General features: G+C 31.7%; 1 protein-coding gene across 2 annotated transcripts in view; it reads left to right on the top strand.

Annotated features, from left to right (window-relative positions):
* LOC139512685 (carboxyl-terminal PDZ ligand of neuronal nitric oxide synthase protein-like) overlaps positions 1 to 24,959 on the top strand; it is an 83,230-nt gene that overhangs the window by 37,581 nt on the left and 20,690 nt on the right. For both annotated transcript variants that reach the window (XM_071300487.1, XM_071300486.1), the window contains 4 exons: positions 3,568 to 3,639; positions 5,537 to 5,629; positions 19,352 to 19,413; positions 20,771 to 20,879. In XM_071300487.1, coding sequence (XP_071156588.1) covers positions 3,568 to 3,639; positions 5,537 to 5,629; positions 19,352 to 19,413; positions 20,771 to 20,879 — 336 coding nt within the window. The remainder of the gene's footprint in view (positions 1 to 3,567; positions 3,640 to 5,536; positions 5,630 to 19,351; positions 19,414 to 20,770; positions 20,880 to 24,959) is intronic.

Genomic DNA, 24,959 nt, shown 5'->3' with positions numbered 1-24,959 from the left:
TACGCAAAATCTTATAAAAAACTATAAAAAACTTAAAATAAACAAAATCTTACAAAAATCTATGAATTAATACACAATTTCCCTTATTGTCTTTTAAAGGAAGACAAAGTAAAATCTTATCAACTCCATATTGCATATTAGCCCTATCTGATCTGTTCATCTCATAAATCATTACTTAACACTAAAATACTAAATGGAAAATTTCGTTTTATTTCATGAATTGTTCACTTTGTTTTTGTCAGTGACATTTTAAAGTTATATTTTATAGCCATAGAAATTCATTAACTCCTACATTTTGTGGTAAGCCCATTTGTCTTGCATAACTATGCCATTAATTGAATTGTAACGAAGCAATTTATGTAATGTTCCTGCATTTTATATATTTGCCTATTTGGTCATATATCTACGTTTTGTTGGTCTTGATAGAACATTTCTGTTATTTTGGTCTGAATATAACGTTTTATTGGGAACAGAATGTCTACATTGCAATGGAACAATAACAATTTATTTTAGTATTTTTTGCTCATGCTAAAAGCCTTTTGTAAGAGACTTTCATATATTGATCAACAAGGAAAACTATTATTGAAGTATTTCAGCAGATCTTGACTTTATAGAATTCCGCTGCTTTTACAATGTTTTGTTCTCTTGAGAAGCACTAATTGGAACTATATAGACTATAATTGCAAACATTCTTCTGTTTACTTGTCCTTTGCTAGAGGTAATTCAGGATAATTGTAGGAAAACTTATTTAATCAGCATAGTTTGTCTAATATTTATTTCAAGTCTTATACTCTAGATAAATTGAGTCATAAATTTGAGAGATTAGAAATAAATTCAACTAGGATTTGAAGAAAGTTAGTAGAATTTATGAAATGCAGTTCAAGGATTGTAATTGTAAGAAAACACATTATTTATGAATTCTCCTGAGGGTTAAGTTCATATTTTTCTAACAACACTAGTTCATTATATAAAAATTTTTAAAGATTTTTTTCTCTTCTTCAAACGATAATATCAGGATATTTTTCTTCCCACAGGGTTGACTGGGATTAAGCCAGGATTTCTCCCATCCAATAGTAAACCAATGCTTAAGCTAAAAAAGGAATGTCTGTTTGGCTGACATTTTGTAGGGAGAGTTAACAGTCTCTATGCACATGTTATATACCTTGCAACAATTTTTTTAAGGTTAAATATTAATGTCAATTGATACCCACAAAATCAAAGAAAATTGGTATCTCCTGAAAAATATAGAATCCACTGTAAATAACATTTCAAATTTGAAAACATTTTGGAAACAAACATAATTTTGATTTTGAGATTCAGTATTAGATTAAGTTAGGAGTACATGTAGTTAAAATATTAAGGGGGATTTTAAACAGTATGATGTTGATCTCTTTTTAATTTAAAAAAGATTTATATCTATATCCGACATTTTTTATTCTGTGATTTTTTATTAGAGAAGTTTCTGTAATCTTATTTGGTAAATGGACGTCATTAATTCTTGCTTGCTACAACAAGATTAAAAGGAACGAATTGCAGTTAGTTACGGATAAATTGTAATCATCATGGATTTGAAGTAATCGCAGCTATTCTTGGCAGTCTTAATCGTCATAAGACCTTACTGTAATGACACATTTGTTGCCTCAACGAACACTGTTCATTTAAAAGCTTTTCGTAGCAGAAGATGCTATAAGCGTGATATAATAGCGTTATTTGATGGTATTGTTATTGAACACGTCGGTTAATCTTAGAGCTGATAGTTCTGTTTGTTTGACTGAGAAACGTTAAACATTAATGAGTTTGCATCAATCTTAAGCTTTGAATTCTACCAAAATTGATGAATTTGTAATCATGTTTTTTGGTTGTAGCATATTATATTAGGTTTGATTTGTGTCTATTGGAATTTTGATAATTGTTGGCTTTATTTGTTGCACTTGAATATTAGAGGAATCAGGGAGGGATGCAGGATCATTTGTAAAAAAAACCCAAGAGGCTTCAGGGAGGGATGCAGTCATGTATTTTGAATAAGAGAGGCTTCAGGGAGGGATACAGTTTCATTTGTGAAATAACAGAGGCTTCAAGGAGGGATGCAGCAGCATCCTTTTATTAAAATTACAGAAGCTTCAGGGAGGGATGAGTAATAAATGTTAAATAAGAGTGATTTCAGGGAGGGATGTAGTAATAGTTAAAAACTGCATAAAGCTAGTAATTACTTATTGTTTTATGGTTTTATGATATTTTCGTACATACAGACAAATAAACCAATTTTTACAAAAGAAATTGTTGTAATTTTAAAATTTCTCTTGAAATTTGTATACACTGTACTTCACAAGTGTAGCCCCAAAAAGAAGCAATTTGTGCAACCTGAGGTACAAGTTAATAAATATATAATAAAAAAATTGTCTTGATTTAGAACTGCATTTTATTAAATTTATTTACAGCTAGCAATATGAAGTCATTAATGAATAATAATTATCTATGTTTACAGACTAACTAAGATTTTGATCAGATTGATATAAGAACTTGTTTTGCAATAGAACTTTGTTTGATCCCTTTTCCCTCCTACAGAGATTAAAACATAAACCTTTTTTTATATTTCAATATTTTTAAAGCCAAAGGTACTCAATGTGTTCTTGAAGTTTTGAGATAAGATGCTAATGATATTGTAAATGGAATTTCAGACAACCTGTTAGCATCAGTCTTCAGTTACCATGAGGATATTATTTTATAACATTTCTATGAAAAGCTTTTAGTAAAAAAAAATGTTTGACTTTGTTACTGTAATATCTCTAAAAAATTTGCTTATTTTTAAAAATAGTGACAATCACACTATACAATTATGGCCTGCTGAGGAGGTGATTATCCAAAACTTTCAACCCCAATAAGGATTATTCCTCGAGGGCCAAAATTGTAAAATTGAGTTTGGGTTATTCCTTGAGGGCTTTAGTCTGAGAGGAATAAAACTTACCCGGGTTGACAATTTTGTATATTCATGGACTCAATTAGCCATAACTGTTTTATTTTACTGAATAATTAAAAGTAAAATATTGTATAAAAAGATTGTCAAAACACTTACGTTAGAAAACTATTTTTTGTCTTAACATTGTTGTATGTACAACAAAGGTAAATTCTTTCTGTAAAGTATAGATGGCCTTGAAAAGCTCCATTTACAAGAGCTATCTTCGGCATTAGATGAATTTCCTAGTCTTGTTTGATCTTGTTTCTTTGTCACTTGATGGTCTTCTAACCTGGCCATTGCCATATTGTTTTTGTTTATTTGACGTTAAGTGACTTCAAACAATACTTTCCTATATTCATTTTATTTTGGTTTTCTGATGCAATAAGGAGGTAAAAAGTGAAAGAGAAAAATGGTTTCATTTCATTTGAATGCTTTTAATGCAGCACTGATCCTTGACAAAGAAAGTAAAATTTTTCCTATAGTTCCTTTGCTGCAACAGTGAGTGGTGGATGCCTCCATCTCCCATTTATAGAATTAATTTTATTTATATTTAGTTTTCAGTACCATAGATATACATGTAATATAAAAGAGATATTTATTTACTTTTTCAGTTTATTGGTACTTTAGATATACCCAGACCTAGCAGTAGGGTGGAAATAGTTGCTGCAATGAGAAGAATAAGAGTAAGATTAATCATATATATCAGATTGTGTTATAGGGCTATGGAAATGTTTACACTAAATGTTGGTAAATATTGTGTGGTTGCCAACATGGAGCATGTACTTGTTATTGGAGTTCACTTGTGCAAATTGGTCCTTTCTCCAGACATATTTGTGACCTTTTTTATTCTCCAAAATTGCTAGGATACAGTGCATCTTTAGTTATATACTTACAAGTTTAAACTAACTCCTGAATTGACTATGGGTGCAATCATCAGGTTTCTATAAATTTCTAGGGGTATTTCCCAGATGCTTGGAAATCCATGGTTATTTATATAGAAGAAGAAGAAGAAGAAGATGCTTTAATTTCCATAAAATGGGCTCACAAGGAGCATGATATAATATCATTATAATATTATTATTTTACAAATATGATAAACAATACAGTATACATAGTCACAAACACAAATAAGAGACAACAGTCTTCATGTATTATTATATATATATATAGGAGTATACATAAAACCTTCGTCATTATAAATATATAGAGGAAAAGAAAAGTATATTATTTTTGTATTTGATATTTAAAACAAGTTAAATAGACTTTAGTTCAAACATATTTTATGATTGAATTATATTAGAAATTAGAATGAATACTCTTGTATCTGTAATGCTAAAATCCAGTGCTAAAAAACTTTTTGGCTGAAAGCAAAACATGGTAATGATCTGGAGACAACGTTTAAGAATGGCGTTTACAGACAACCAATGTATGATTCTATCTCTTCGAATAGAATTTACAGACAAGTGAAAATGCTTAAGAAGTAAACAATCTGCATGCAGTTTCAAAACAATGCAATAAACTGTTTAGATAAACCTTCAGAAAATTTGATAGAATGTTATGAGGAGATATCTGTGATTATTCATTATTTTGTGTTGGTTCCATTAATTGATAAGACAAGATTGAAAGATGATAATGACCAAATTAAGATAATACAGATCTAGTATCATTGGAAATCTTTCAATATGTCTGTAGCCAAAATGTGAAGTCTATACTGATTTATTTCCAGATTAGGGAATATCTTACAAAACAATGATTTAACCTCACTATTCGAAAGGGGATTAACTACAAGTAACAACACATTCTGAAGCAGAAGAAGTTCTTCTGGAGAACATGTGTAACTTAAGCATGAAATAGTTAACATATTGATTTGAACCATGGTCCTGGAAGAGGTTCATATCATGGTCCAGGAAGATGGTCATGACTGTATAGACTTTTACCCACCTGTAAAAAGTGCATTCAGGCAAAAATTAGACTTAATTGAATTACATGGTACATTTTATCCATTATTTCTTGATGTCTAATTTGTTCTGTGTAATCTAATGTTTATGATTGGTACTTTGTCTCTTTATGGTTTATTTATATTTTCATCAGTCTGATGTATCTCAGTCATCTTAAACTAATGCAGCATGGATGTCAATATGAAGATTACCTAAAAAAAATGAAAAAAACTAGAATGTGATTTAGTAACCTTCATTGTCTTCTCTGGGTAAAACAAAAAGAAGTACAACAACAACATTCAAAAAAACTTTAATTGACACATTTAGTTCTCTCTTCAAAGTAAGATACTTGTTGATGAAGATGGTTAATTCATTTTCAAAGCTAGCAAATAAAGTAGTTAACATTATGGATAAACAATAAGACCCTCAACATTCAGGAAAGAACGCATAATCATTTTCTGTAGTATAAGTGATTGTTTTTGTGAAGGAGTAAGAACCGTGGTAAGTAATTTGATGAAAGTTTTTGTGTTTAGAACAACCATAGTTTATGTCTTGTTTTGTTATATGTGTATTTGGGTTGCTGTCTCATCAAATTATACCTCATTTGTTCCTTACATTTAAATGTGTTTGTTTATATTTTCAGTATGAATACAAGTCTAAAGGTATAAAGAAGAAGAAAGTATGTCTGACTATTTCTGTGGAGGGAATTAAAGTATTATTGTGCAAGAAAAGACCAGTAAGTGTTTAATAAAAAACTGTCTTTCATTATTTTTTAAAACTAGAATTAGGAGATGGCCAATGAGACATTGATCAACCAAAGTTCAAAAAAGTGGATGTAAGCAATTAAAGGCAACTGTATGGCCTTCAACAATGAGAAAAAACTCATACTATATAGACGGCTATAACTAAGCCAACCTCAGAAATTCCTGTCCCCAAACTTATGGTCTGAATATGAACTTTTCCATAAATTGATTTGATTTTAATAGTTGCAAGAGAAATTGTTTGATAATACAGATCAGTGGTGATTACCTCTTTGTAAAGACTAACTGTTATGTATGAAAGAAACTGCTAGCAACCAAATACACTCCTGTAAAATAGATATCATAGTTTGATGATTTTGACATGTTAACAATATATCAGTTGTCAAGTTTGTGTCTTGTATAGTGTGTGGGGAACTCTTGAAACATAGTGCAGGCTATATTGGAATCTCAATGTTCTGCCTTCATGACCATCCCACAATTATTGCTATGACACTTCTCAGGACAATTGTACAGATTTACTAAATGCTTGAAAGTAGTGATGATATGTAATCTGTACTTTCTTCTTTTATGTTGAGAAAAAAAGTTTTTAGAAACACATGAGTACTAAGTATTTTTTCAGAAGTTTGAAGGTCATGAGTTGTTGTGTGTGAGAGCTTTCCTCCATAATTTTGTTCTTTTGGTAATTATACAGATGGTACTTACATCAGTTTTCTAAACATTGTGCATTGTTTTCTTTTGGAAGCTGAGATTATCTGAGAGTGGATGCAACAAAACTGTATCCCCTTACCTCTGTAAAGGACAATGACCTTGACTTTATACTCTCTGACCCTAAACTAAAGGATTTTATGCTACATCAGATATATGAAATGAAAAAAATTGATTGGCATGAATTGTTATGCATTATTTATTTGTTTTCAATAAAAAATACAGATAATTGTATTATTAGTGGTCCCTTTTCCATAACAGAACATTAAGTAATCAATCTCTATATATATATATATAATTTGTAATTTATGAATTTAGAGAAACCATAACAGAATGTACAAATACTGTAAACTATGCAAGTCATTGATATTTATCCAACAAGAAGCATAATATACAGGAGTTATGGTAATCCCTTAGGAGAAAGATTGAAATGAATTATTCAGTGTCAATAAATGAATAAGTTGCAGTAAATTGACTCCATGCATGTCCCATGAGGCCTGCTTTATTACAGTTCAATGCAGGGACTTTTATTGACTATAGGTCTTATAACATTATCTAGAGATAGAAGTATTCTGCAACACAAATAGAAAATTTTGATTATGTAATCCAATTGTTTGTCAGACCAGAAATGTGTGAAATAAGACATCAAAGGCTAGATATGAATAATTCTCTTTAGAATGACTCTCTGTCTGATGATTCTTTCTATTAAGCTTTTAGGGTTTTAAGAGAAATTAACTTATAAAGATGAAATAACACAATGTAAAATTGAATAAAGTATATACAGATAAGGAGATATGGTATGATGGCCCATGAGACATCTATGCACCAAAGACAAAAGACAAGGATGTGAAAAACTATAAGTTGTGGTACATTACTTACAATAATGAGCATACCATAAAGTAAGCTTAAAAAGTATTTATTGCGTTATATGAGTAATGAAAAAAACCTTGTGCAGATGAAATAAGCTTTATAAGCTGATCTTGTTCTTCTTTCAATCAAATTTTAGCTGGAGCTCTTAAATTCAAGATTTTCAGGATGAACTAATTGGAAACATACATTTTTGTCCCCTGCACACATTGTAGGGGGATATAGAAATACAAGGCATCCACCTAGTCTTGCAAGTGCTCTCACATAAATATTTCTTGCCAGATTTTTATAAAACATATATCATAGGTTTATATAAGGGATGTCTTTACAAGAATGAAACCAGTACTGATCATTTATTTTTTAAAGAGTCATGCCCCTTGGAAATATTGATTATAAGGACATTGCCTTGCCTTGTGAGCACTTTAATGTGTTCAATTCTTACCAGATTTTTATGAAATTTATAATTAGGTTAATATCATCAATGTCTCGGACAATACGGAAATAAGTGCTGACCAATTATTTTTAAAAGAGTCATGCCCCTTGGAAATATTGATTACATTAAAAATTTTATTTCACGCCTTTTTTAGCGCTCATGTGTGTACAATTCTTGGAAATTTTAACTATAATGGAAAAAGCATTGCATTTGCTCTCAGTGGCCAATCAAGAACTTTTCCTAAAGGGGGGGGGGGGGCTGACTGAACTAAGGGGGCCGCTCCAGTCATGCTTCAATGATTCCCTATATAATCAACCAAATTTTTTCCACGAAAGGGGGGCTCGGCCCCCAATGAACTCCCCCTGGACTCCTCCTGGATCCACCTATGGCTTGGAAGCCTTAATTTCACGATGATATGTATGAAAAGTTTTAAAGAATAAAAACAAAGTGTTTTTATTTTGTAATTGCCTGGCACATCAGATACTGGTAGATAAAGATATATGCAACACTGGGGTCATTGGAATTTTGTTCTTGAATAATTGCATGGCATAGTAGTTTATCAATCATTTTTATTTTTTCCTGTTATGATTACAGGCTATAACATAATTTGACATACATTTGCAGTGTGAAAAGCTTTGAAATACTGTATAAACTGTGTGTTTCGTCACCAATGTTATTAAGGTAGACATGATATTCATGCAGAGGGGAATAATATTTTTTGTTCAATGTCACATGGGATAGTCTCAACAAATCAAATATTTATTTAACTATCAATATTTACATACATTGGAATAATCTATAAAATCAGATCTGTTTTTAGTAGTACATTGATAATAAAAGACATGACTGCCAGAGACAATTCCACTCTTAAGTCCAAGAAAGACAAAAAACATTCCCACCACACTCCCACTGTAGCTAAAAGTAATATGATCAATTTTACTTTGCACATGTCTCACCCTGTCACATTCTATATTTGCTAGTTTCTAGTCAAGAGCCTGTAATACAATGGTTTTTGTTGTTGTCTGTCTGCCTTATTTGAATTTCATTTATTCTTTTTAGAATAAATCAGGGCAAAGTTTTTCTCTTATGAATTGATTCTAGTCTTGTATGCCGGGCCTTAGATATTTTTCTACCTGTGCATGATATATATGTTGGTTTTGTTCATTCTGGAAGACTGTATGGTTGTAACACAATTGTGTTTCATATGGTGACCTATAGGTTCAAAGCATCTCTGTATTTCTTTTTTATTAGACACTGGCTATTGTTGACAAAAGGCATTTTCCCTGATGTGCCATGCAATTTCTTTAGAGCATAGTAACAGTTAAAAACAATATAAGACTTTGATGGAATTGAACATTTTCAAAAGAACTGGGTTGATCAAAATCATCACTTTAAGTTGTGTAGGAATTCAGGATAAGATTGACATATTTAGCTTGAAGATCATTCTTTTTGATGACAAAGGACTCTGGTTTAATATTTATGCTATATGTTGAAAATATGCTAGGTTGTCTTTTTATACCTGCAGTCAAATTAATAAACTTGACCTTTATTAATTTGACTGCAGGTATATAACCATCATGTTTACTCTAATTTTGATTAACACTCTGCCTTTTAAAAATATGTTAAACCTGTGCATGAACTAATCATATACATGTAGGTTTTGTTCATTCTGGAAGGCTGTAGGGTGACCTATAGATTTAAAGCATCTATATTTCTTTTTATGGCCCCGCCGCTAAGTGGTCGGGACATATAGTTTTACCCTTGTCCGTAATTCCGAAATTCTGTAATTCCAAAATTAGTCATTCCGTTGTTCGGCAACAAACCATTATACACAGTTTTTTTCTAAACACCTTCAGATATTGGGCTGATTTTTGGTATGTGAGTTAACCATGATGAGTTACAGATCAAGTTTAAGTTTTGTTCCGCTCAGCTAATTTTTGCCGAAATTACAGGGTATAGACTTTGATAAATTGTTGAAATTCACAGTTATACACACTTTTTTACTAAACACTTTCAGATATTGGGCTGATTTTTGGTATGTGAGTTACTTATGATGAGTTACAGATCAAGTTTAAGTTTTGTTCCTCTCTGTTTATTTTTGCCAAAATTAAGGGTTTACAACTTTGAAAATTGTTGAAAATCACAGTTATACAGACTTTTTTTCTATACGCCTCCACATTTTGAGCTGATTTTTGATATGTGAGACTACCATCATGTTTGTGTCCACATGTGTTATTGAAATTGCAGATTTTTCAACTTTTTGAGACGAGCCATTCGTGTCACTTTGACACATCTAGTTTTTATTAGACTCTGGCCATTGTTAACAAAAGGCATTGCACCTGATGTGCCATGCAAATTCGTGTGATCATTCCCCACTAAAAAAGTATATTACTTTTAAGATGAAATTTTTAACCTTGAAGGTCATTTTTATGCCCCACTTTTAATATTTTGGATCACTTAGGGACTTATGTATTTCGTTTGTCCAGTGGTCTGTTTGTCCATTCCTCTGCCTGTCTGTCCTGCTCCTGGTTTCAGTTTAAACTTTTTTATGTCGTTTACACTTTGTATACCCCTTTTTAATAAACAACACTGAATATTGCTCCATTTTGAAACATTTTTATTCCACTTAAGTGAAAAATATTTATGACTTTCTTGTCTGAAGAAAACACTTAAATCAAATGATGGAAATGTAATCAAAAACCCTCAAGAGTTAGCTTCCATCTTAAAGGGATCACTTGTAGCTTATATAGTGTAATTCTAATGTAAATTCTTACATAAAACTTGATAAAATTGAATATTTTTGTTGCATTTCCCGATTTTATGAGGAAACACAACAGAACATGTAATTAATCTTGTTACAAGAGATTGGTTTACAATCAATATTTAATGTAATAAAATTGACTGTTATTTAATCGTGTGTTTTATAGGTTACATCCATGTATAATCTTTGTTTGAATAATCTATTGTAGCACAGAGTAAATACATGCTGTAATATTGATGAGAATTCAGGCAAGAAGTGATACATTAATTAGATTGTCTTCTTCATTATGATTTTGTTTAATAATCTGAAAATGAGAGAGTAGTTGTTGTAATTTTAGTTATTGACAAATGAAAAAGTGTAGATTGTTTGATTTTACACAGTATAATATAGTCTACCACAAGTAAGGAAAAGATGAGCATGGAATTTTCGTTGTAAAAACAGTTTACATATATTGAGGACAAAGAAATTGAAAGGGGAGAGTTGTAATCTTTCTCTGAAATGACAAAAAACTATAAATGAATTCCAGATTATGTTACAGTTAATACTTAAGTGGAAGATACACTGTGTACATATTTACAGGTACTGATGTCCTTATATCTGTTTAATTGTTTTTGAGTTATTTCTACAGAAAAATACATTTTCCCCAATTTTGTTGCATATGTTTTGCTGATATTTAAAAAAAAAAACAGAACTATAGGAGTTAGGTTAAAAGAGAAAAATGCCAAGATGATCAGCATGACAGGATCTCTATCTACTCTGAAAATTTGACAATTGGTTATGATAAATAATGGGGACTAAAAGGATGCAAATAATACTCTTGCTGAAGATAAAAGCTGTAGTAAACACTCTGTTATTGCATCTATGTTGCTTCACTATTAATATTTTATTTTAACTAAGTATTTATAAAGTTATCAAGTTTTTTGTCAAGCCTGCAACATTTTGTACTGGAAGAAAGATCTTAGCAATCATATACCCATTGGTGTCAATAACTGTGTTGTTTGTGGCTTCATCATTAAGGTTCAGTCTGTGTTTAATCATTTTTAGACATCAATAACTTGATCAAATCTTGGAATTTTATGAAACTTGGAAAGAAGATTTCAGATGACTGATAAATAGACAGTAAATAGTTTTTTTCCACAGTTAATATTATGATTTAATCTAAAGTAAAGTTTTTCAGACATTAATAACTTTGTCAAATCTTCATGGAATTTTATCAAATGTTTCTTTTTCTATGATTGAAAGACAGTAATCTGCTTAATTTTAAATGATATATATTTATTTTGCATTTGCATTTTTTATACGCCCGTCAAAATTTGACGGGACGTATTATGGTATACAAATGTACGGTGTTCGTCCGTCTGTCCGTCTGTCTGGCTGGCGTAAACATGTCGCACCGTAACTTAAGAACGACTAATCCAAATTTCATGAAACTTAATATAGTTGTTTCTTATGATGGTCAAATGATCTGTATACTTTTTGGTGAAAATAAGATTTAAACTTTTTGAGTTACGGCACTTTGTAACTAAAAACAGGGGTGTGTTTTTATCACATGTCACACCGTATCTCAAAAACGATTCTTGATTATGGTTTAAAACTTTATAAACTTCTTAGTTATATTAATCTTAATATCTGTATACTTTTTGGTGATGATTCAAAATTTCATTTTTGAGTTATTGAGTATTTTGTAAAAAAGGGGGAGGGTTTTTTTACATGTCGCGCCATATCTCAAAAACGATTTATGATTATTGCTTTAAACTTTACACATGTTTTTGTTATATTAATCTTAAGATCTGTATACTTTTTGGTGATGATTTAAAATTTTTATTTTTGAGTTATTGAGTATATTGTTAAACAGGGGAGTTTTTTTTTACATGTCACGTCGCATCTCAAAAATAATTTATGATTTTTGCTGAAAACTTTACACACTTCCTTGTTATATTAATCTAAAGATCTGTATACTTTTTGGTTTTGATTCAAAATTTTATTTTAGTAGTATTTAGTTTTTTGTAAAAAAAAAAAACAGGGTTGGGGGTTTCACATGTCCAAAAAAAACAATATATGGTTATTGCTTAAAACTTTCTCAGAAACTATTTGTGATTATTGCATAAATTTTCCACACAAGACGTCGGGCGTATCATGCGTTCATGGCGCAGCTGTTTATTTTTACTGCTAAACAAACAAATAGGTTTTTTGGCAGATAGTATTAGATACATTCTAAGGTTTAAATTTTCAGAAATAAATAGCTTTGTCAAACCTTCATAGATTTTTTTTATCAAATTTAGACAGAATCTTTTATAAGATCAAAAGGCAGTATTCTCAGTAAGTGAAATTGTAAAAATAATTTATACTTAACCTAAAAAACAAAAGTTTTTTTGGCAGTTAACATGGACATACAGTGTTAAGTTAAAGGTTATTAGACTTCAAATGACTTTGGTGAAAATTTAGGAAATTTTGTTAAAAGTTTTTTTTTTATTATAAAGAGATAATGTCTGAATCAAATTAATGTATAAATAATCTAATTTTCACCTATATTTTATTGATAATTGAACTTAGTTTGTTTAAACTTATAACAATGTCAAGGATAACATTTTTAAGACATTAATGAATTTATTAAATGTTCTTAGAATGTTTTGAAACTTTGGAAATGAGCCTTTTCAACAGATTAAGAAATAGCATTTGAAGAAAAAAGTTAGATTTCGTTTTTTTTTTGTTTGTACTTTACTGATAAATGTACTTAGTTTTTGTCAATCAACATCACAATTTTACACTGACAGCAGCAATCACAGACAAGACAAAGGGTTCAGAGGAACTCTTTAATTTTTTTTATATTTTAAAAAAGATGCTGACTAATCAGTCAAAATCTTGAAGATCATTTCTTCTATTGAGTTGTAATCCTAGACATATATACCGGTAGTACTTGTGTAACCTCATTAATGACCTTTAACAAAGCGTCACCATCAATAGATATAAAATAGATTGAATATACCATCACTGTCGAACTTGTCGGCTAAATACAAATTTGATCTAATATAAGAAAAAGCAACGGAGATGGACAATGATCAATATGTAATCAAACTGAATTGGTGATTATTAAATCTCACGTTTCATGCTTCTGGGTAACAGCGTCTTATCGCCAATTGTGTAAGATGTAGATGTTGAAGTAAATAAATAGCCAGATATTTGCCCAATTATGTCTAATGATTTACTTCTGGTAGAAATCTCCTAGTGTTGGTAATAATTCAAGTGTCTGTATTATGGTATAATATGAAAATGCTGATTGAGGTTATTTGTTCATATTCACAAAAACTGGTATATTATGTATTTGCTTTTTGTTGGCTTTTTACATATTTGCCAAACCAAGAATTCTGAAAAGCTGTAAAAAAAACTTTGAAATTCAACAAAAATATTTTAAAGGTTTTATTGTGTGGTGCCTTGATAAGTTTAACGGTGACTTACATTTTGTTCATATACTCCTGCAAACAAAGTTTTTTGGGGGATATGTGGGAATCATACTGTCCATCTGTCTGTCAGTGTTCAGTGTAATCATAATTTCACCTAAACTCTGGATGGATATTAATGAAACTTTACACAGATGTAGAAAACTATATGAGGATGTGCTTTAAGAAATATTCTCATGATCCTAATTGGTGAAAGGGGAGATAATCTTTATCCTTTTGTTGAAAGGGGAGATAACCTGATCCTAATTGTAAAAGGGGAGATAATCCAACTGACTTATGTACTTCAATATTGCAATATTGTATTTGATAAAATTCTCTTTAAAGGTTATCTCCTTGATAACAATTAGATATTTATTGATGAAACTTTATATCTCTGTGGAAAGGCTTACCTCTGAATGACCTTAAAGGCATAAAATCCTGGTCCAACATGTTAAAGGGGAGATAATCAAATGTACCTGCTTTAATATTTACTACATGTAATAGTATTACAGTGCAGGGGCATTCCTTTGTGAGTTAAAGAATAAATAAATAAAGAATTATTATTATATTATTATTATTATTAGTTAACTCATATTTCTAGTTTGATGTGATGTTGGGTACAATAATATTCTTGCGTTTGGATTCTCCATACATGATCAGATAAGACTATGAAAAAGATGTGCTATTTTTACCTATGTTAAAGTTTAGATTCCTGAAATCTATCATACAATCAATTTGAACCAAAGTACCTATTTTAAAGTTAAATGCAATAATTCTCATATCTGCCCTTGGTGCAGATGAGTGGTTAAAACAATATCAAAATGGCTTTTTTTCAAAGATAAGAATATATTAATCACTAAAATGACATAAGGGTATACACTATAACCAAATGACACCTTGAATCTAAGACAGACAAATAGAATTAGTCCAGATTCCATAGACATATAGATTAGCATGAAAACTGTTTAATTTGATGTTTTATATTTTTTCCTGTGAATATGGCAAATGGACCTCATTAAAGCTATAAAAAAGTGGTTTATATATAAGTGTCTGTCTTTACAAATCAATTTTTTTTTAAAAGAGGATTAGAGAAAAGTTGAACCCTCTCAATAAGTATGTAAAAAGATCAGTCAATACTAGGAAATATTTTTTGAAGTAGTTGTATTGTATTTTTAATTGAAATAAGTTGTTACAATTTTAAATTGATTGTGGTGATGCTAGATTATAAACATAAATCAATAAAAAGAAGCCAAAAGAAAATGATCTGAAAGATGTGTGGATTTCTGTAAAAAGGTCTTGGTTTTCCACACAAAAATGTTACATCTAATAAACTCTAAGAAATGTTGTTTGAATCTAATATAAAAATAACAATATGTCACATGATTACCAATGAGACATAATCTCTGCACCAGAGACTAAATGACGTAAAAGTTACCAACTATAGGTCACTGTATTGCCTTCAACAATAGACAGCAACCAGACAAATGTAGAACAATTCAAATGAGAAAATGGCCTTTTAAATTTTATAAATATACAAAATTAACGAAAAAAAATATGATATATAGCAACAAACAACAACCACTGAATTACAGGCTTCTTATTGGGGACAGGCACATATACAATGCAGCTGGGTAATCCATGTTTGCTGGTGCCCAATGGCCCTAACCCTTCTCATACCTGGAACAGCACAACATGAGAACAAACTACAAAAATCAATTGGAAAGGGATAACCTCATCAGATTGATCAAAAGCACAAAAACAACTTACAATAACTCTTAAGACACAAAGAACAGATCTGAATTACTGAAAGCTAGTTCAAAGCCAATAATGACAACAACAAATAATTCCTGTATCGTAAAAAAAAAATCTTATATACTCTGTCCAACATCTAATGGATTTAGTGTAAAGACATTGTTAACAGTCTGAGCAAAAGCATCACCCTGTGCAATGCCAAAATATAGGTATGGACAGAATGTTGATCTGTAAATGTTCAGGTATTTAGAAATGATCTTTAGTTTGGTTTTAGATCATTGATAAAAAAGTCAATATTTATACCAATGAAAACAATACTCAAAGATCTAATTAAAGTGTTAAATTGGTTACTTAATTTTTTAACTATAAGTTAAGACTTTTACTCTCTATGTAATACTAGCACAAGGTTTGCTGAACACAGATAGAAAGATATGGAAAGAACATGTTTGATAAAGTAATTATTAAATGGAAATTTGCTAATTATATTTATCAATATTATAACTTAATACCCCAGTCCCACTAGGCCACGATCGCACTACGATCTGTGAAAAAGATGCAAATTTTGATGATCGTAGTGCGATCGTGTAGATCGCAGTAAGGTCGTATCACGGTCGTGGTGAGGTCTTCAAGATCGTGAAGAGCATGGCCAACTTTGAACATGTTCAAAACAATCGTGGTGCGGTCGTGGCGAAATCAGGTCGTAGTAGAAGCGTAGTGAGAGTGCACTAAGATCGTAGTAAGATCGCAAAGGTCGCTGTACAATCGTAGCGAGAGCGTAGCGAAAGCGTGATTTTATTCGGAGAGACTGTGCTAAGATCGCAGAGCGACGTTATCACGACCTCACTACGACCATCACGTTCTCACTGCGACCCAACTACGCTTCCACTACGACTATACCACGCTGTTCACGACCATAGTACGATTCTATCACGCCCTTGCCGTCCTCATCGCGCTCTTCTTACGACCTGACTACGTTCACACTACGACCATCATTCTCATTGTCGTTTTCACATGAAATATATAAAAAAAGCTCACTAGATTTTGTTTGTTTGAATGGAATTATCCATCTTCTCTAACGGCTCAACCATGCTTCTCGTTTTTATATAGATTAGACCGTTAGTTTTCCCGTTTAAATGGTTTAACACTAGTAATATTTTGGGTCCTTTATGGCGTGCTGATTGATATGAGCCAAGGCTCTGTGTTGAAGGCCTTACCGAGGCCTATAATGGTTTACTTTTATAAATTGTTACTTGGATGGAGAGTTGTCTCATTAGCACTCATACCACATCTTCCTATATATATTGATACATCTATGTCATCTCTGCTATCTTTCACTAAAATATCGTCATTGAGCTTTATGGACCAGCAATAGGTTGTAATTTAGGTTGGATTGGTCGGTCCGACATCTTTGCTTGATTAAGATTCGTTACTTTGCTCCCTCTGCCTCTACATCAACTCCTACCACCATGCCCGCATGTTCTGGTAGATTTTGGTGGCATGACTGTATAGTTTGTGAGAAATCTACGATTTAATCAGAAATAGAAGGAATTGAACTGTATTGATATGGAACACGATGTTAACGTTATTGCTGAGAACGTAGTAAGATCGCGCTATGAACGTAGTATAATCGTGGTAAGAACGTGTTATAATCGCAGTAAGATGGTGTTGCAATCGGATAACTCGTGGTATGGTCGTAGTGAGAACGTGAAGAGCGTAGAAAGATCTTGATAAGCGTAGTGAGGTCGCAGAATAAGCGCGATGAGAACGTGGTATAATCGTAGCGGGATCTTTGTAGAAGCGTAGAGAGGACGTAGTAGCATCGTGAAAGCAACGAAAATTTACATTTTCATGCCGCTCATACCGCGATTTATATTAGATCGCGGTGAGCGTGGTGCGATCGTGGTCTAGTGGGACTGGGGCTTAAGCTGGATGAATTACTCTATGAACTTGGAATTTTCTCATTATATTTTTCTGGTTTCTTTAAATTTCTGTATTAAGCCTTCAGGAGACACCTAATAAAATAATTACAAAAATGTATTGTTATGCGTTTACTAGTACTTAAAACCAATTATAGTTATGAGTTTATTTGTAGTTAAATCTTTATCACTTACAATAAAGTCTAAGTAAATAAAAGAATGTCCTGTAAAGTGTCAACTACTGATTGCCTTTACAAGACAAGTTTTTCACTGATACAAATGGAAACGAAGCTTTTAAGGGGATTGTCAGCTGTCTACAAATACAAAAGCTCTAATATAGTTAATTTAACAATATTCATTATAGTTTGTAAAGGGGGAATTTGTAGTCATTGTCTAGTTTTGATCACCGATGTCACATCGATTGCTTCATGTTCAATGGCCCTTTGATGACAACAGCATTGGTATTGGAGGAATTATTGCCAGTGTAAACTCAGTTATCAGATCAATACCTACTTTAAAATAAGACAGGAAAGTAGATTTACTGTTGACTACCAAACATTCCCTATGGTCATATATAACAGTGTAATGATACGCAATGGCTCCTTGGTTATAGTCAGAATTTTTTCCATGTAAAAGCGTGAAATATACAATTTCCATCTTTGGTTGTCGAAGGTGAAATCTGTCATTGTCAGTCTCGGTAATAGTGATTAAGTAGCTCATTCCTTGATTTAATTTCATTGTGACAAAAGTTTCGTCGGTTAAGTAGTAATTTGAAGGAAACCATTATTTCCTGCAAGATAATGGATGGAACAACAAGTGGATAATGACTTTAGAGGGAAAGTTTATATGACATAAAACTTCACTATTGTTTATTATCTCTTTTTTTGCTCTAAAAGGAATATTGAAAACAATTCCAATTCCGTATGGTTCGAGTACATTTGAAATTTTATAAACCATTTTAGATAATGACATAATTGTCTTTCAATTATTTAAAAAAAAAAAATCTTATTAAAAAAAATATATAGACAGAGTTTCACAACCTCAGCACGGTAAAGGATCCTTTTAATAGCAAAAGATAATTTTTCATATGTTATTTCAAAATTCCATTTGGGATTTAATAGCAGTGTTTTTTGCATGTACAATTCTTATGAAATATGGGAATTTTGCAAAGTTACAGGAGTTAACAATTACTACTGATATTAAGGTCAATTCGGCACAGGAGAAGAGACATGAAGGTGCATATTAGAGGTAGAGTGAAAAATTTCATCAGTAAATTCAAGTATATTTTCACCAACTGGTAAAAAACAATCCGGTCACTTCTTTTTGAAAAATATAAATAAAATTGAGAATGTTTACATTCACACTGAAATTCAGATTATATTCAGTCTGGTCTAACACCCAGAAAATCAATTGTTTTACAATAACATTTACATTTCTGTGAAAGGGATACAGATGACCTGTTAAAATGCTGTCATAATCAGGTATATTATTACGTTTGAATTTTTCTGATTAGATATATCAGAAGAAATTAAAGATTTACTTCATATCCCCATTGCTTACTATGTTTCAAGCATTCATAGCTATTTTTTCATGAGTTCAAATAAAATGACTGTCATTTCATGTCAATTTTATACCTTATCCGGATTTGAGCTGAAAAAACCCAAATGCCTTTAATTGCCTATATATCATGACATACTCTATGTGCTTGTGGTGTAAAATCACAATTAATCAGTCTGATTGGTTTACAGAGCATATGAACTCTTAGTTCTGATAGATAAGTTTCTCAGAAACATTTAACCCAACCATATTTGTCTTCATATTTTCAGAAAAGCTTAGATGGTCAAACAGCGGAGGAAAGATTAATGTTGATGCAGCATCCTATCTTTAGGTAAGTATGAGCTGTTTGTTAAACACAGAATTGGTGTTTGAATGTTTTGTGCAAATAATGTTTCTTAAACTTCATAATACATGCACAATTTAAATATTTTGTTAAAATGAACAAGTGTATGACTGGGAAGGAGATTATTTTTACTGATATATCAATATGAACTAGCTTACTCATGTTGCCATAATTGTGTGTATGGCTAACGGTCCTCTATTGGACTAGTTTTTGTCATACAGTTCGAGATTCAAATAGTTGCAATCTACAGAGTTCAAAGCCCTCATCATGAAAATTTCTGACTATAGCTGTCTGAAATAACAAAATAATCAACTAGGTATAAGGGGAAACTGATAAAAAAATTAGAACTAAAAATGCATTATACATGTATACAATACATCTTTAAGAACTTTCAGTTCAAATGAACTCTTTAGTAATTACTAAACAAAAACCTACGAGTTTGCACTGATATTGCATTATTTGTGATTAATAGCAATTTGATGAAGTTCAGGTCCTGAAATTTATTTTAATTGTAGACTTAAATCCTACTTTTATATATATAAAATTAAAATTGATGACAATTGCATCTTGGGACAGTGATCATCATGTAACATAATAATCAATTTCCCATCATCCCCTCAGCCAACTCTGTCAGGAGCTGATGCATATTGGTGCAGTGATAAATGTACATCTCTAATGACATCCAGGTGTAGAGTTATACTGCATTTGTTTAATTACTATTCCATGTTTACTTCTCATCAAACTGGCTGTGTTTGAAGTACATTGCACTTAATTTGTAATTGGAATAAGAAAATGTATCATCTTTTAAATCTTATACATGTGATCAAAGAATATGATTAATTTATATTTTTGACATCCGGTTTAATCCATACGATTCTTTGAACTTGTTTTTGAAAGATAGAGATCTGGTAATATATAAACTGTCAACAGTTTTTTCTGGCAGAATAAAATACAAAAGTACATTGAAATATGATTTTCACATGAAAAATATGCTTAAACACAGTTGTTCTTATTTTAATGAGATTGTCATGTATAAAAGCATAAAGAAAAAGGTGGGCGTTCTTTATGAAACAACATGCTATTCACTGCAACATTTGAATGACTACAAACCAGTTCATGTTTATGCTTTACTTCTGATAATGTGCCTGACAATATGCAGAATAAAGCTTTCACAGTTAAGTTTCTATTATCTAGAAAAGGAAAACATTTTTAAGAAGAAAAATGCCTTTGCATACATAAAAGAGCAAAATAATTACTTTTAGATTGAAAGCTCATTTTCGGCAATATTTCATGCACAAATCAATATTGAATTGTCTCTCAGTTTTGATTTATTTTATAATTACAGAATATTTTATGTATCTCACGACTCACAAGACCTGAAGATATGGAGTTATATAGCTAGGGATGGACCTTCTAATGTGTTTAAATGCCATGTGTTCAAATCTTTTAAAAAGGTAAGAAACAGAATCACTGAGTTAAGATATAGGAGGAGCATAATATCCAAATCCCTCCAACCTCAAGTTTAAAACCATTTTTTTTACTAAGGAGACCCTAGGCCTACATGTTTAGTAGACAATTGTTTTAACGTAAATCAGGTAGAAAATTTTCTTGTTTGAATTTTGTCACATTTAGACATTCTGATTCCTTTCATAGTTTACTACACAGTATGGATTTTCTCTTTATTGAAGACTAACTGTGACCTATAGTTGATTACCTGGTATATCAACATTCTTTTATCTGTAAGATAGTTGTCCAATTTTAAGCTGATATATTTACACAATAATGAACACACCTATCCTGGGTCTTATATTTTAAGATAAACTAGCACATAAAAGCCTTGGCCTGATATATCTAGTCTGATGAACACACATGCACCACACATGATACATGTACAGTCTTATGGCCAAACATCTTGTAAGCCTGTATCTACAGAATAATGAACACACACTTACTTGAGCCCGATATCTCTACAGAATAATGAACACACACTTACTTGAGCCTGATATCTCTACAGAATAATGAACATACTCTAACTTGAGCCCGATATCTCTACAAAATAATGAACATACTCTAACTCGAGCCCGATATCTCTACAGAATAATGAACATACTCTAACTTGAGCCTGATATCTCTACAGAATAATGAACATACTCTAACTTGAGCCTGATATCTCTACAGAATAATGAACATACTCCAACTTGAGCCTGATATCTCTACAGAATAATGAACATACTCTAACTTGAGCCTGATATCTCTACAGAATAATGAACATACTCTAACTTGAGCCCGATATCTCTACAGAATAATGAACACACACTAACTTGAGCCTGATATCTCTACAGAATAATGAACATACTCTAACTTGAGCCTGATATCTCTACAGAATAATGAACATACTCTCACTTGAGCCTGATATCTCTTCAGAATAATGAACACACACTAACTTGAGTCTGATATCTCTACAGAATAATGAACATACTCTAACTTGGGCCTGCGATCTCTACAGAATAATGAACATACTCTAACTTGAGTCTGATATCTCTACAGAATAATGAACATACTCTAACTTGGGCCTGAGATCTCTACAGAATAATGAACATACTCCAACTTGAGCCTGATATCTCTACAGGATAATGAACATACTCTTACTTGAGCCTGATATCTCTACAGGATAATGAACATACTCTAACTTGAGCCTGATATCTCTACAGAATAATGAACATACTCTAACTTGAGCCTGATATCTCTACAGAATAATGAACATACTCCAACTTGAGCCTGATATCTCAACAGAATAATGAACATACTCTAACTTGAGCCTGATATCTCTACAGAATAATGAACATACTCTAACTTGAGCCCGATATCTCTACAGAATAATGAACACACACTAACTTGAGCCTGATATCTCTACAGAATAATGAACATACTCTACCTTGAGCCTGATATCTCTACAGAATAATGAACATACTCTCACTTGAGCCCGATATCTCTTCAGAATAATGAACACACACTAACTTGAGTCTGATATCTCTACAGAATAATGAACATACTCTAACTTGGGCCTGCGATCTCTACAGAATAATGAACATACTCTAACTTGAGTCTGATATCTCTACAGAATAATGAACATACTCTAACTTGGGCCTGAGATCTCTACAGAATAATGAACATACTCCAACTTGAGCCTGATATTCATACAGGATAATGAACGTACTCTTACTTGAGCCTGATATCTCTACAGGATAATGAACATACTCTAACTTGAGCCTCATATCCCTACAGAATAATGAACACACACTGACTTGAGCCTGATATCTCTACAGGATAATGAACATACTCTAACTTGAGCCTCATATCCCTACAGAATAATGAACACACACTGACTTGAGCCTGATATCTCTACAGGATAATGAACATACTCTTAACTTGAGCCTGATTTCTCTACAGAAGAATAAACAAACCCTAACTTGAGCCTGATATCTATACAGGATAATGATAACACACTAGTCTGCGCCTGATATCTATACAGGATAATCAGCATGCTAGTTTGGACCTGATATCTCTAGAATAATGAACACAAACTAACTTGGGCCTGATATCTCTACAGGATAAGGAACACACTTAGCTTGGGCCTGATATCTCTACAGAATAATGAACACACACTAACTTGGGCCTGATATCTCTACAAAATAATGACACAACTTAGCTTGGAACTGCTATCTGTACAGAATAATGAACACACACTAGCTTGAGCCTCAGTGTGATATCTCTATAGAATAATGATCACAAACTAAGCCTGGGCCTGATATCACTTCAAAATAATGAACACGCACACTAGCTTTGGCCTGATATCTCTACAAAATAATGAACACACACTAGCCTGGGCCTGATATCTCTACAGAATAATGAACACACACTAACTTGAGCCTGATATTTCTACAGAATAATGAACACACACTTACTTGAGCCTGATATCTCTACAGAATAATGAACATACTCTAACTTGAGCCCGATATCTCTACAAAATAATGAACATACTCTAACTCGAGCCTGATATCTCTACAGAATAATGAACATACTCTAACTTGAGTCTGATATCTATACAGAATAATGAATGTACTCTAACTTGAGCCTGATATCTCTACAAAATAATGAACAGACTCTACCAAGAGCCTGATATCTCTACAGAATAATGAACATACTTTAACTTGAGCCTGATATCTTTACAGAATAATGAACATACTCTAACTTGGGCCTGAGATCTCTACAGAATAATGAACATACACTAGGTTGGGCCTAATATCTCTACAAAATAATGACACAACTTAGCTTGGAACTGATATCTGTACAGGATAATGAACACACACTAACTTGAGTCTGATATCTCTCTGAATAATGAACAGACCCTAACCTAGGCCTGATATCTCTACAAATAATGAACACGCACACTAACTTTGGCCTGATATCTCTACAAAATAATGAACACACATTAGCCTGGGCCTGATATCTTCATATAATAATGAACATACTCTAACTTGAGCCTGATATCTCTACAAATATGAACAGACTCTAACTTGAGCCTGATATCTCTACAGAATAATGAACATACTCTAACTTGAGCCTCATATCTCTACAAATATGAACACACACTAGCTTGGGCCTGATATCTCTACAGAATAATGAACATATTCTAACTTGAGCCTGATATCTCTACAAATATGAACACACACTAGCTTGAGCCTGATGTCCCTACAAATAATGAACACACACTAGCCTGGGCCTGATATCTCTATATAATAATAAACACTCTAGCTTGGACCTGATTTTTCTACAAAATAATAAACACAACCTTTAGCATGATTTTTCTTCAAAATAATGAGCACACACATCTAGACCTGATATATTTTCATATTTTTTCCATTCATCCCTTGTTTGAAGTCAAAATTGGGTCAGTTTTTCCTGTGATCCTGTACTTCTTGAAAATAAGTGTTATTTGTAAGCTGTTTTGTGATTTGTGTAAGTGGATTAGAATAGGATAATGATGAATAATTTGACATGATGACAAAATGGATGAGTAAAACAATTAGACAGTGATAAAGTATTGGTAATGTTTATGTCAGATGAGTTTATACTGCGGTGAAGTATTGACTTCAAAAATTGTTATTGGAAGTTACATGTATTTGAACAACATAAAAAGGAAAGTTAATTTGGTTTTCATTTTAAACTGTACTTCACTACTTTCATAATTTACCTGTAGTTTTGATGAATAACATGAGATTTTTCATTTGACACACCACTACTTACTGATTTTATGGAAGATTATTCCTGCGCTTCAAAGGAAGGAGGTATACTGGTTTAGGACTTTTTGTCAGTGTTTGGATTCATCTGTCTCAGTTTAATTTTTGTTGCATTTTACTCTCTTTTATATTTATTAACAAGCTTTTTGTGAGTATTCTGTACTGTGATTAATTTTCAGACAGTTAAAAAATTGAGTAACATCAAAAAACCCTATATATTTTATAATTATTTTA

Source organism: Mytilus edulis, chromosome 2, assembly GCF_963676685.1.
Source record: "Mytilus edulis chromosome 2, xbMytEdul2.2, whole genome shotgun sequence".
In the NCBI taxonomy this organism is placed as follows: Eukaryota; Metazoa; Mollusca; class Bivalvia; order Mytilida; family Mytilidae; genus Mytilus; species Mytilus edulis.
Note: the sequence above shows the minus strand (reverse complement) of the source record. Positions and strands in the feature narration are given on the sequence as shown.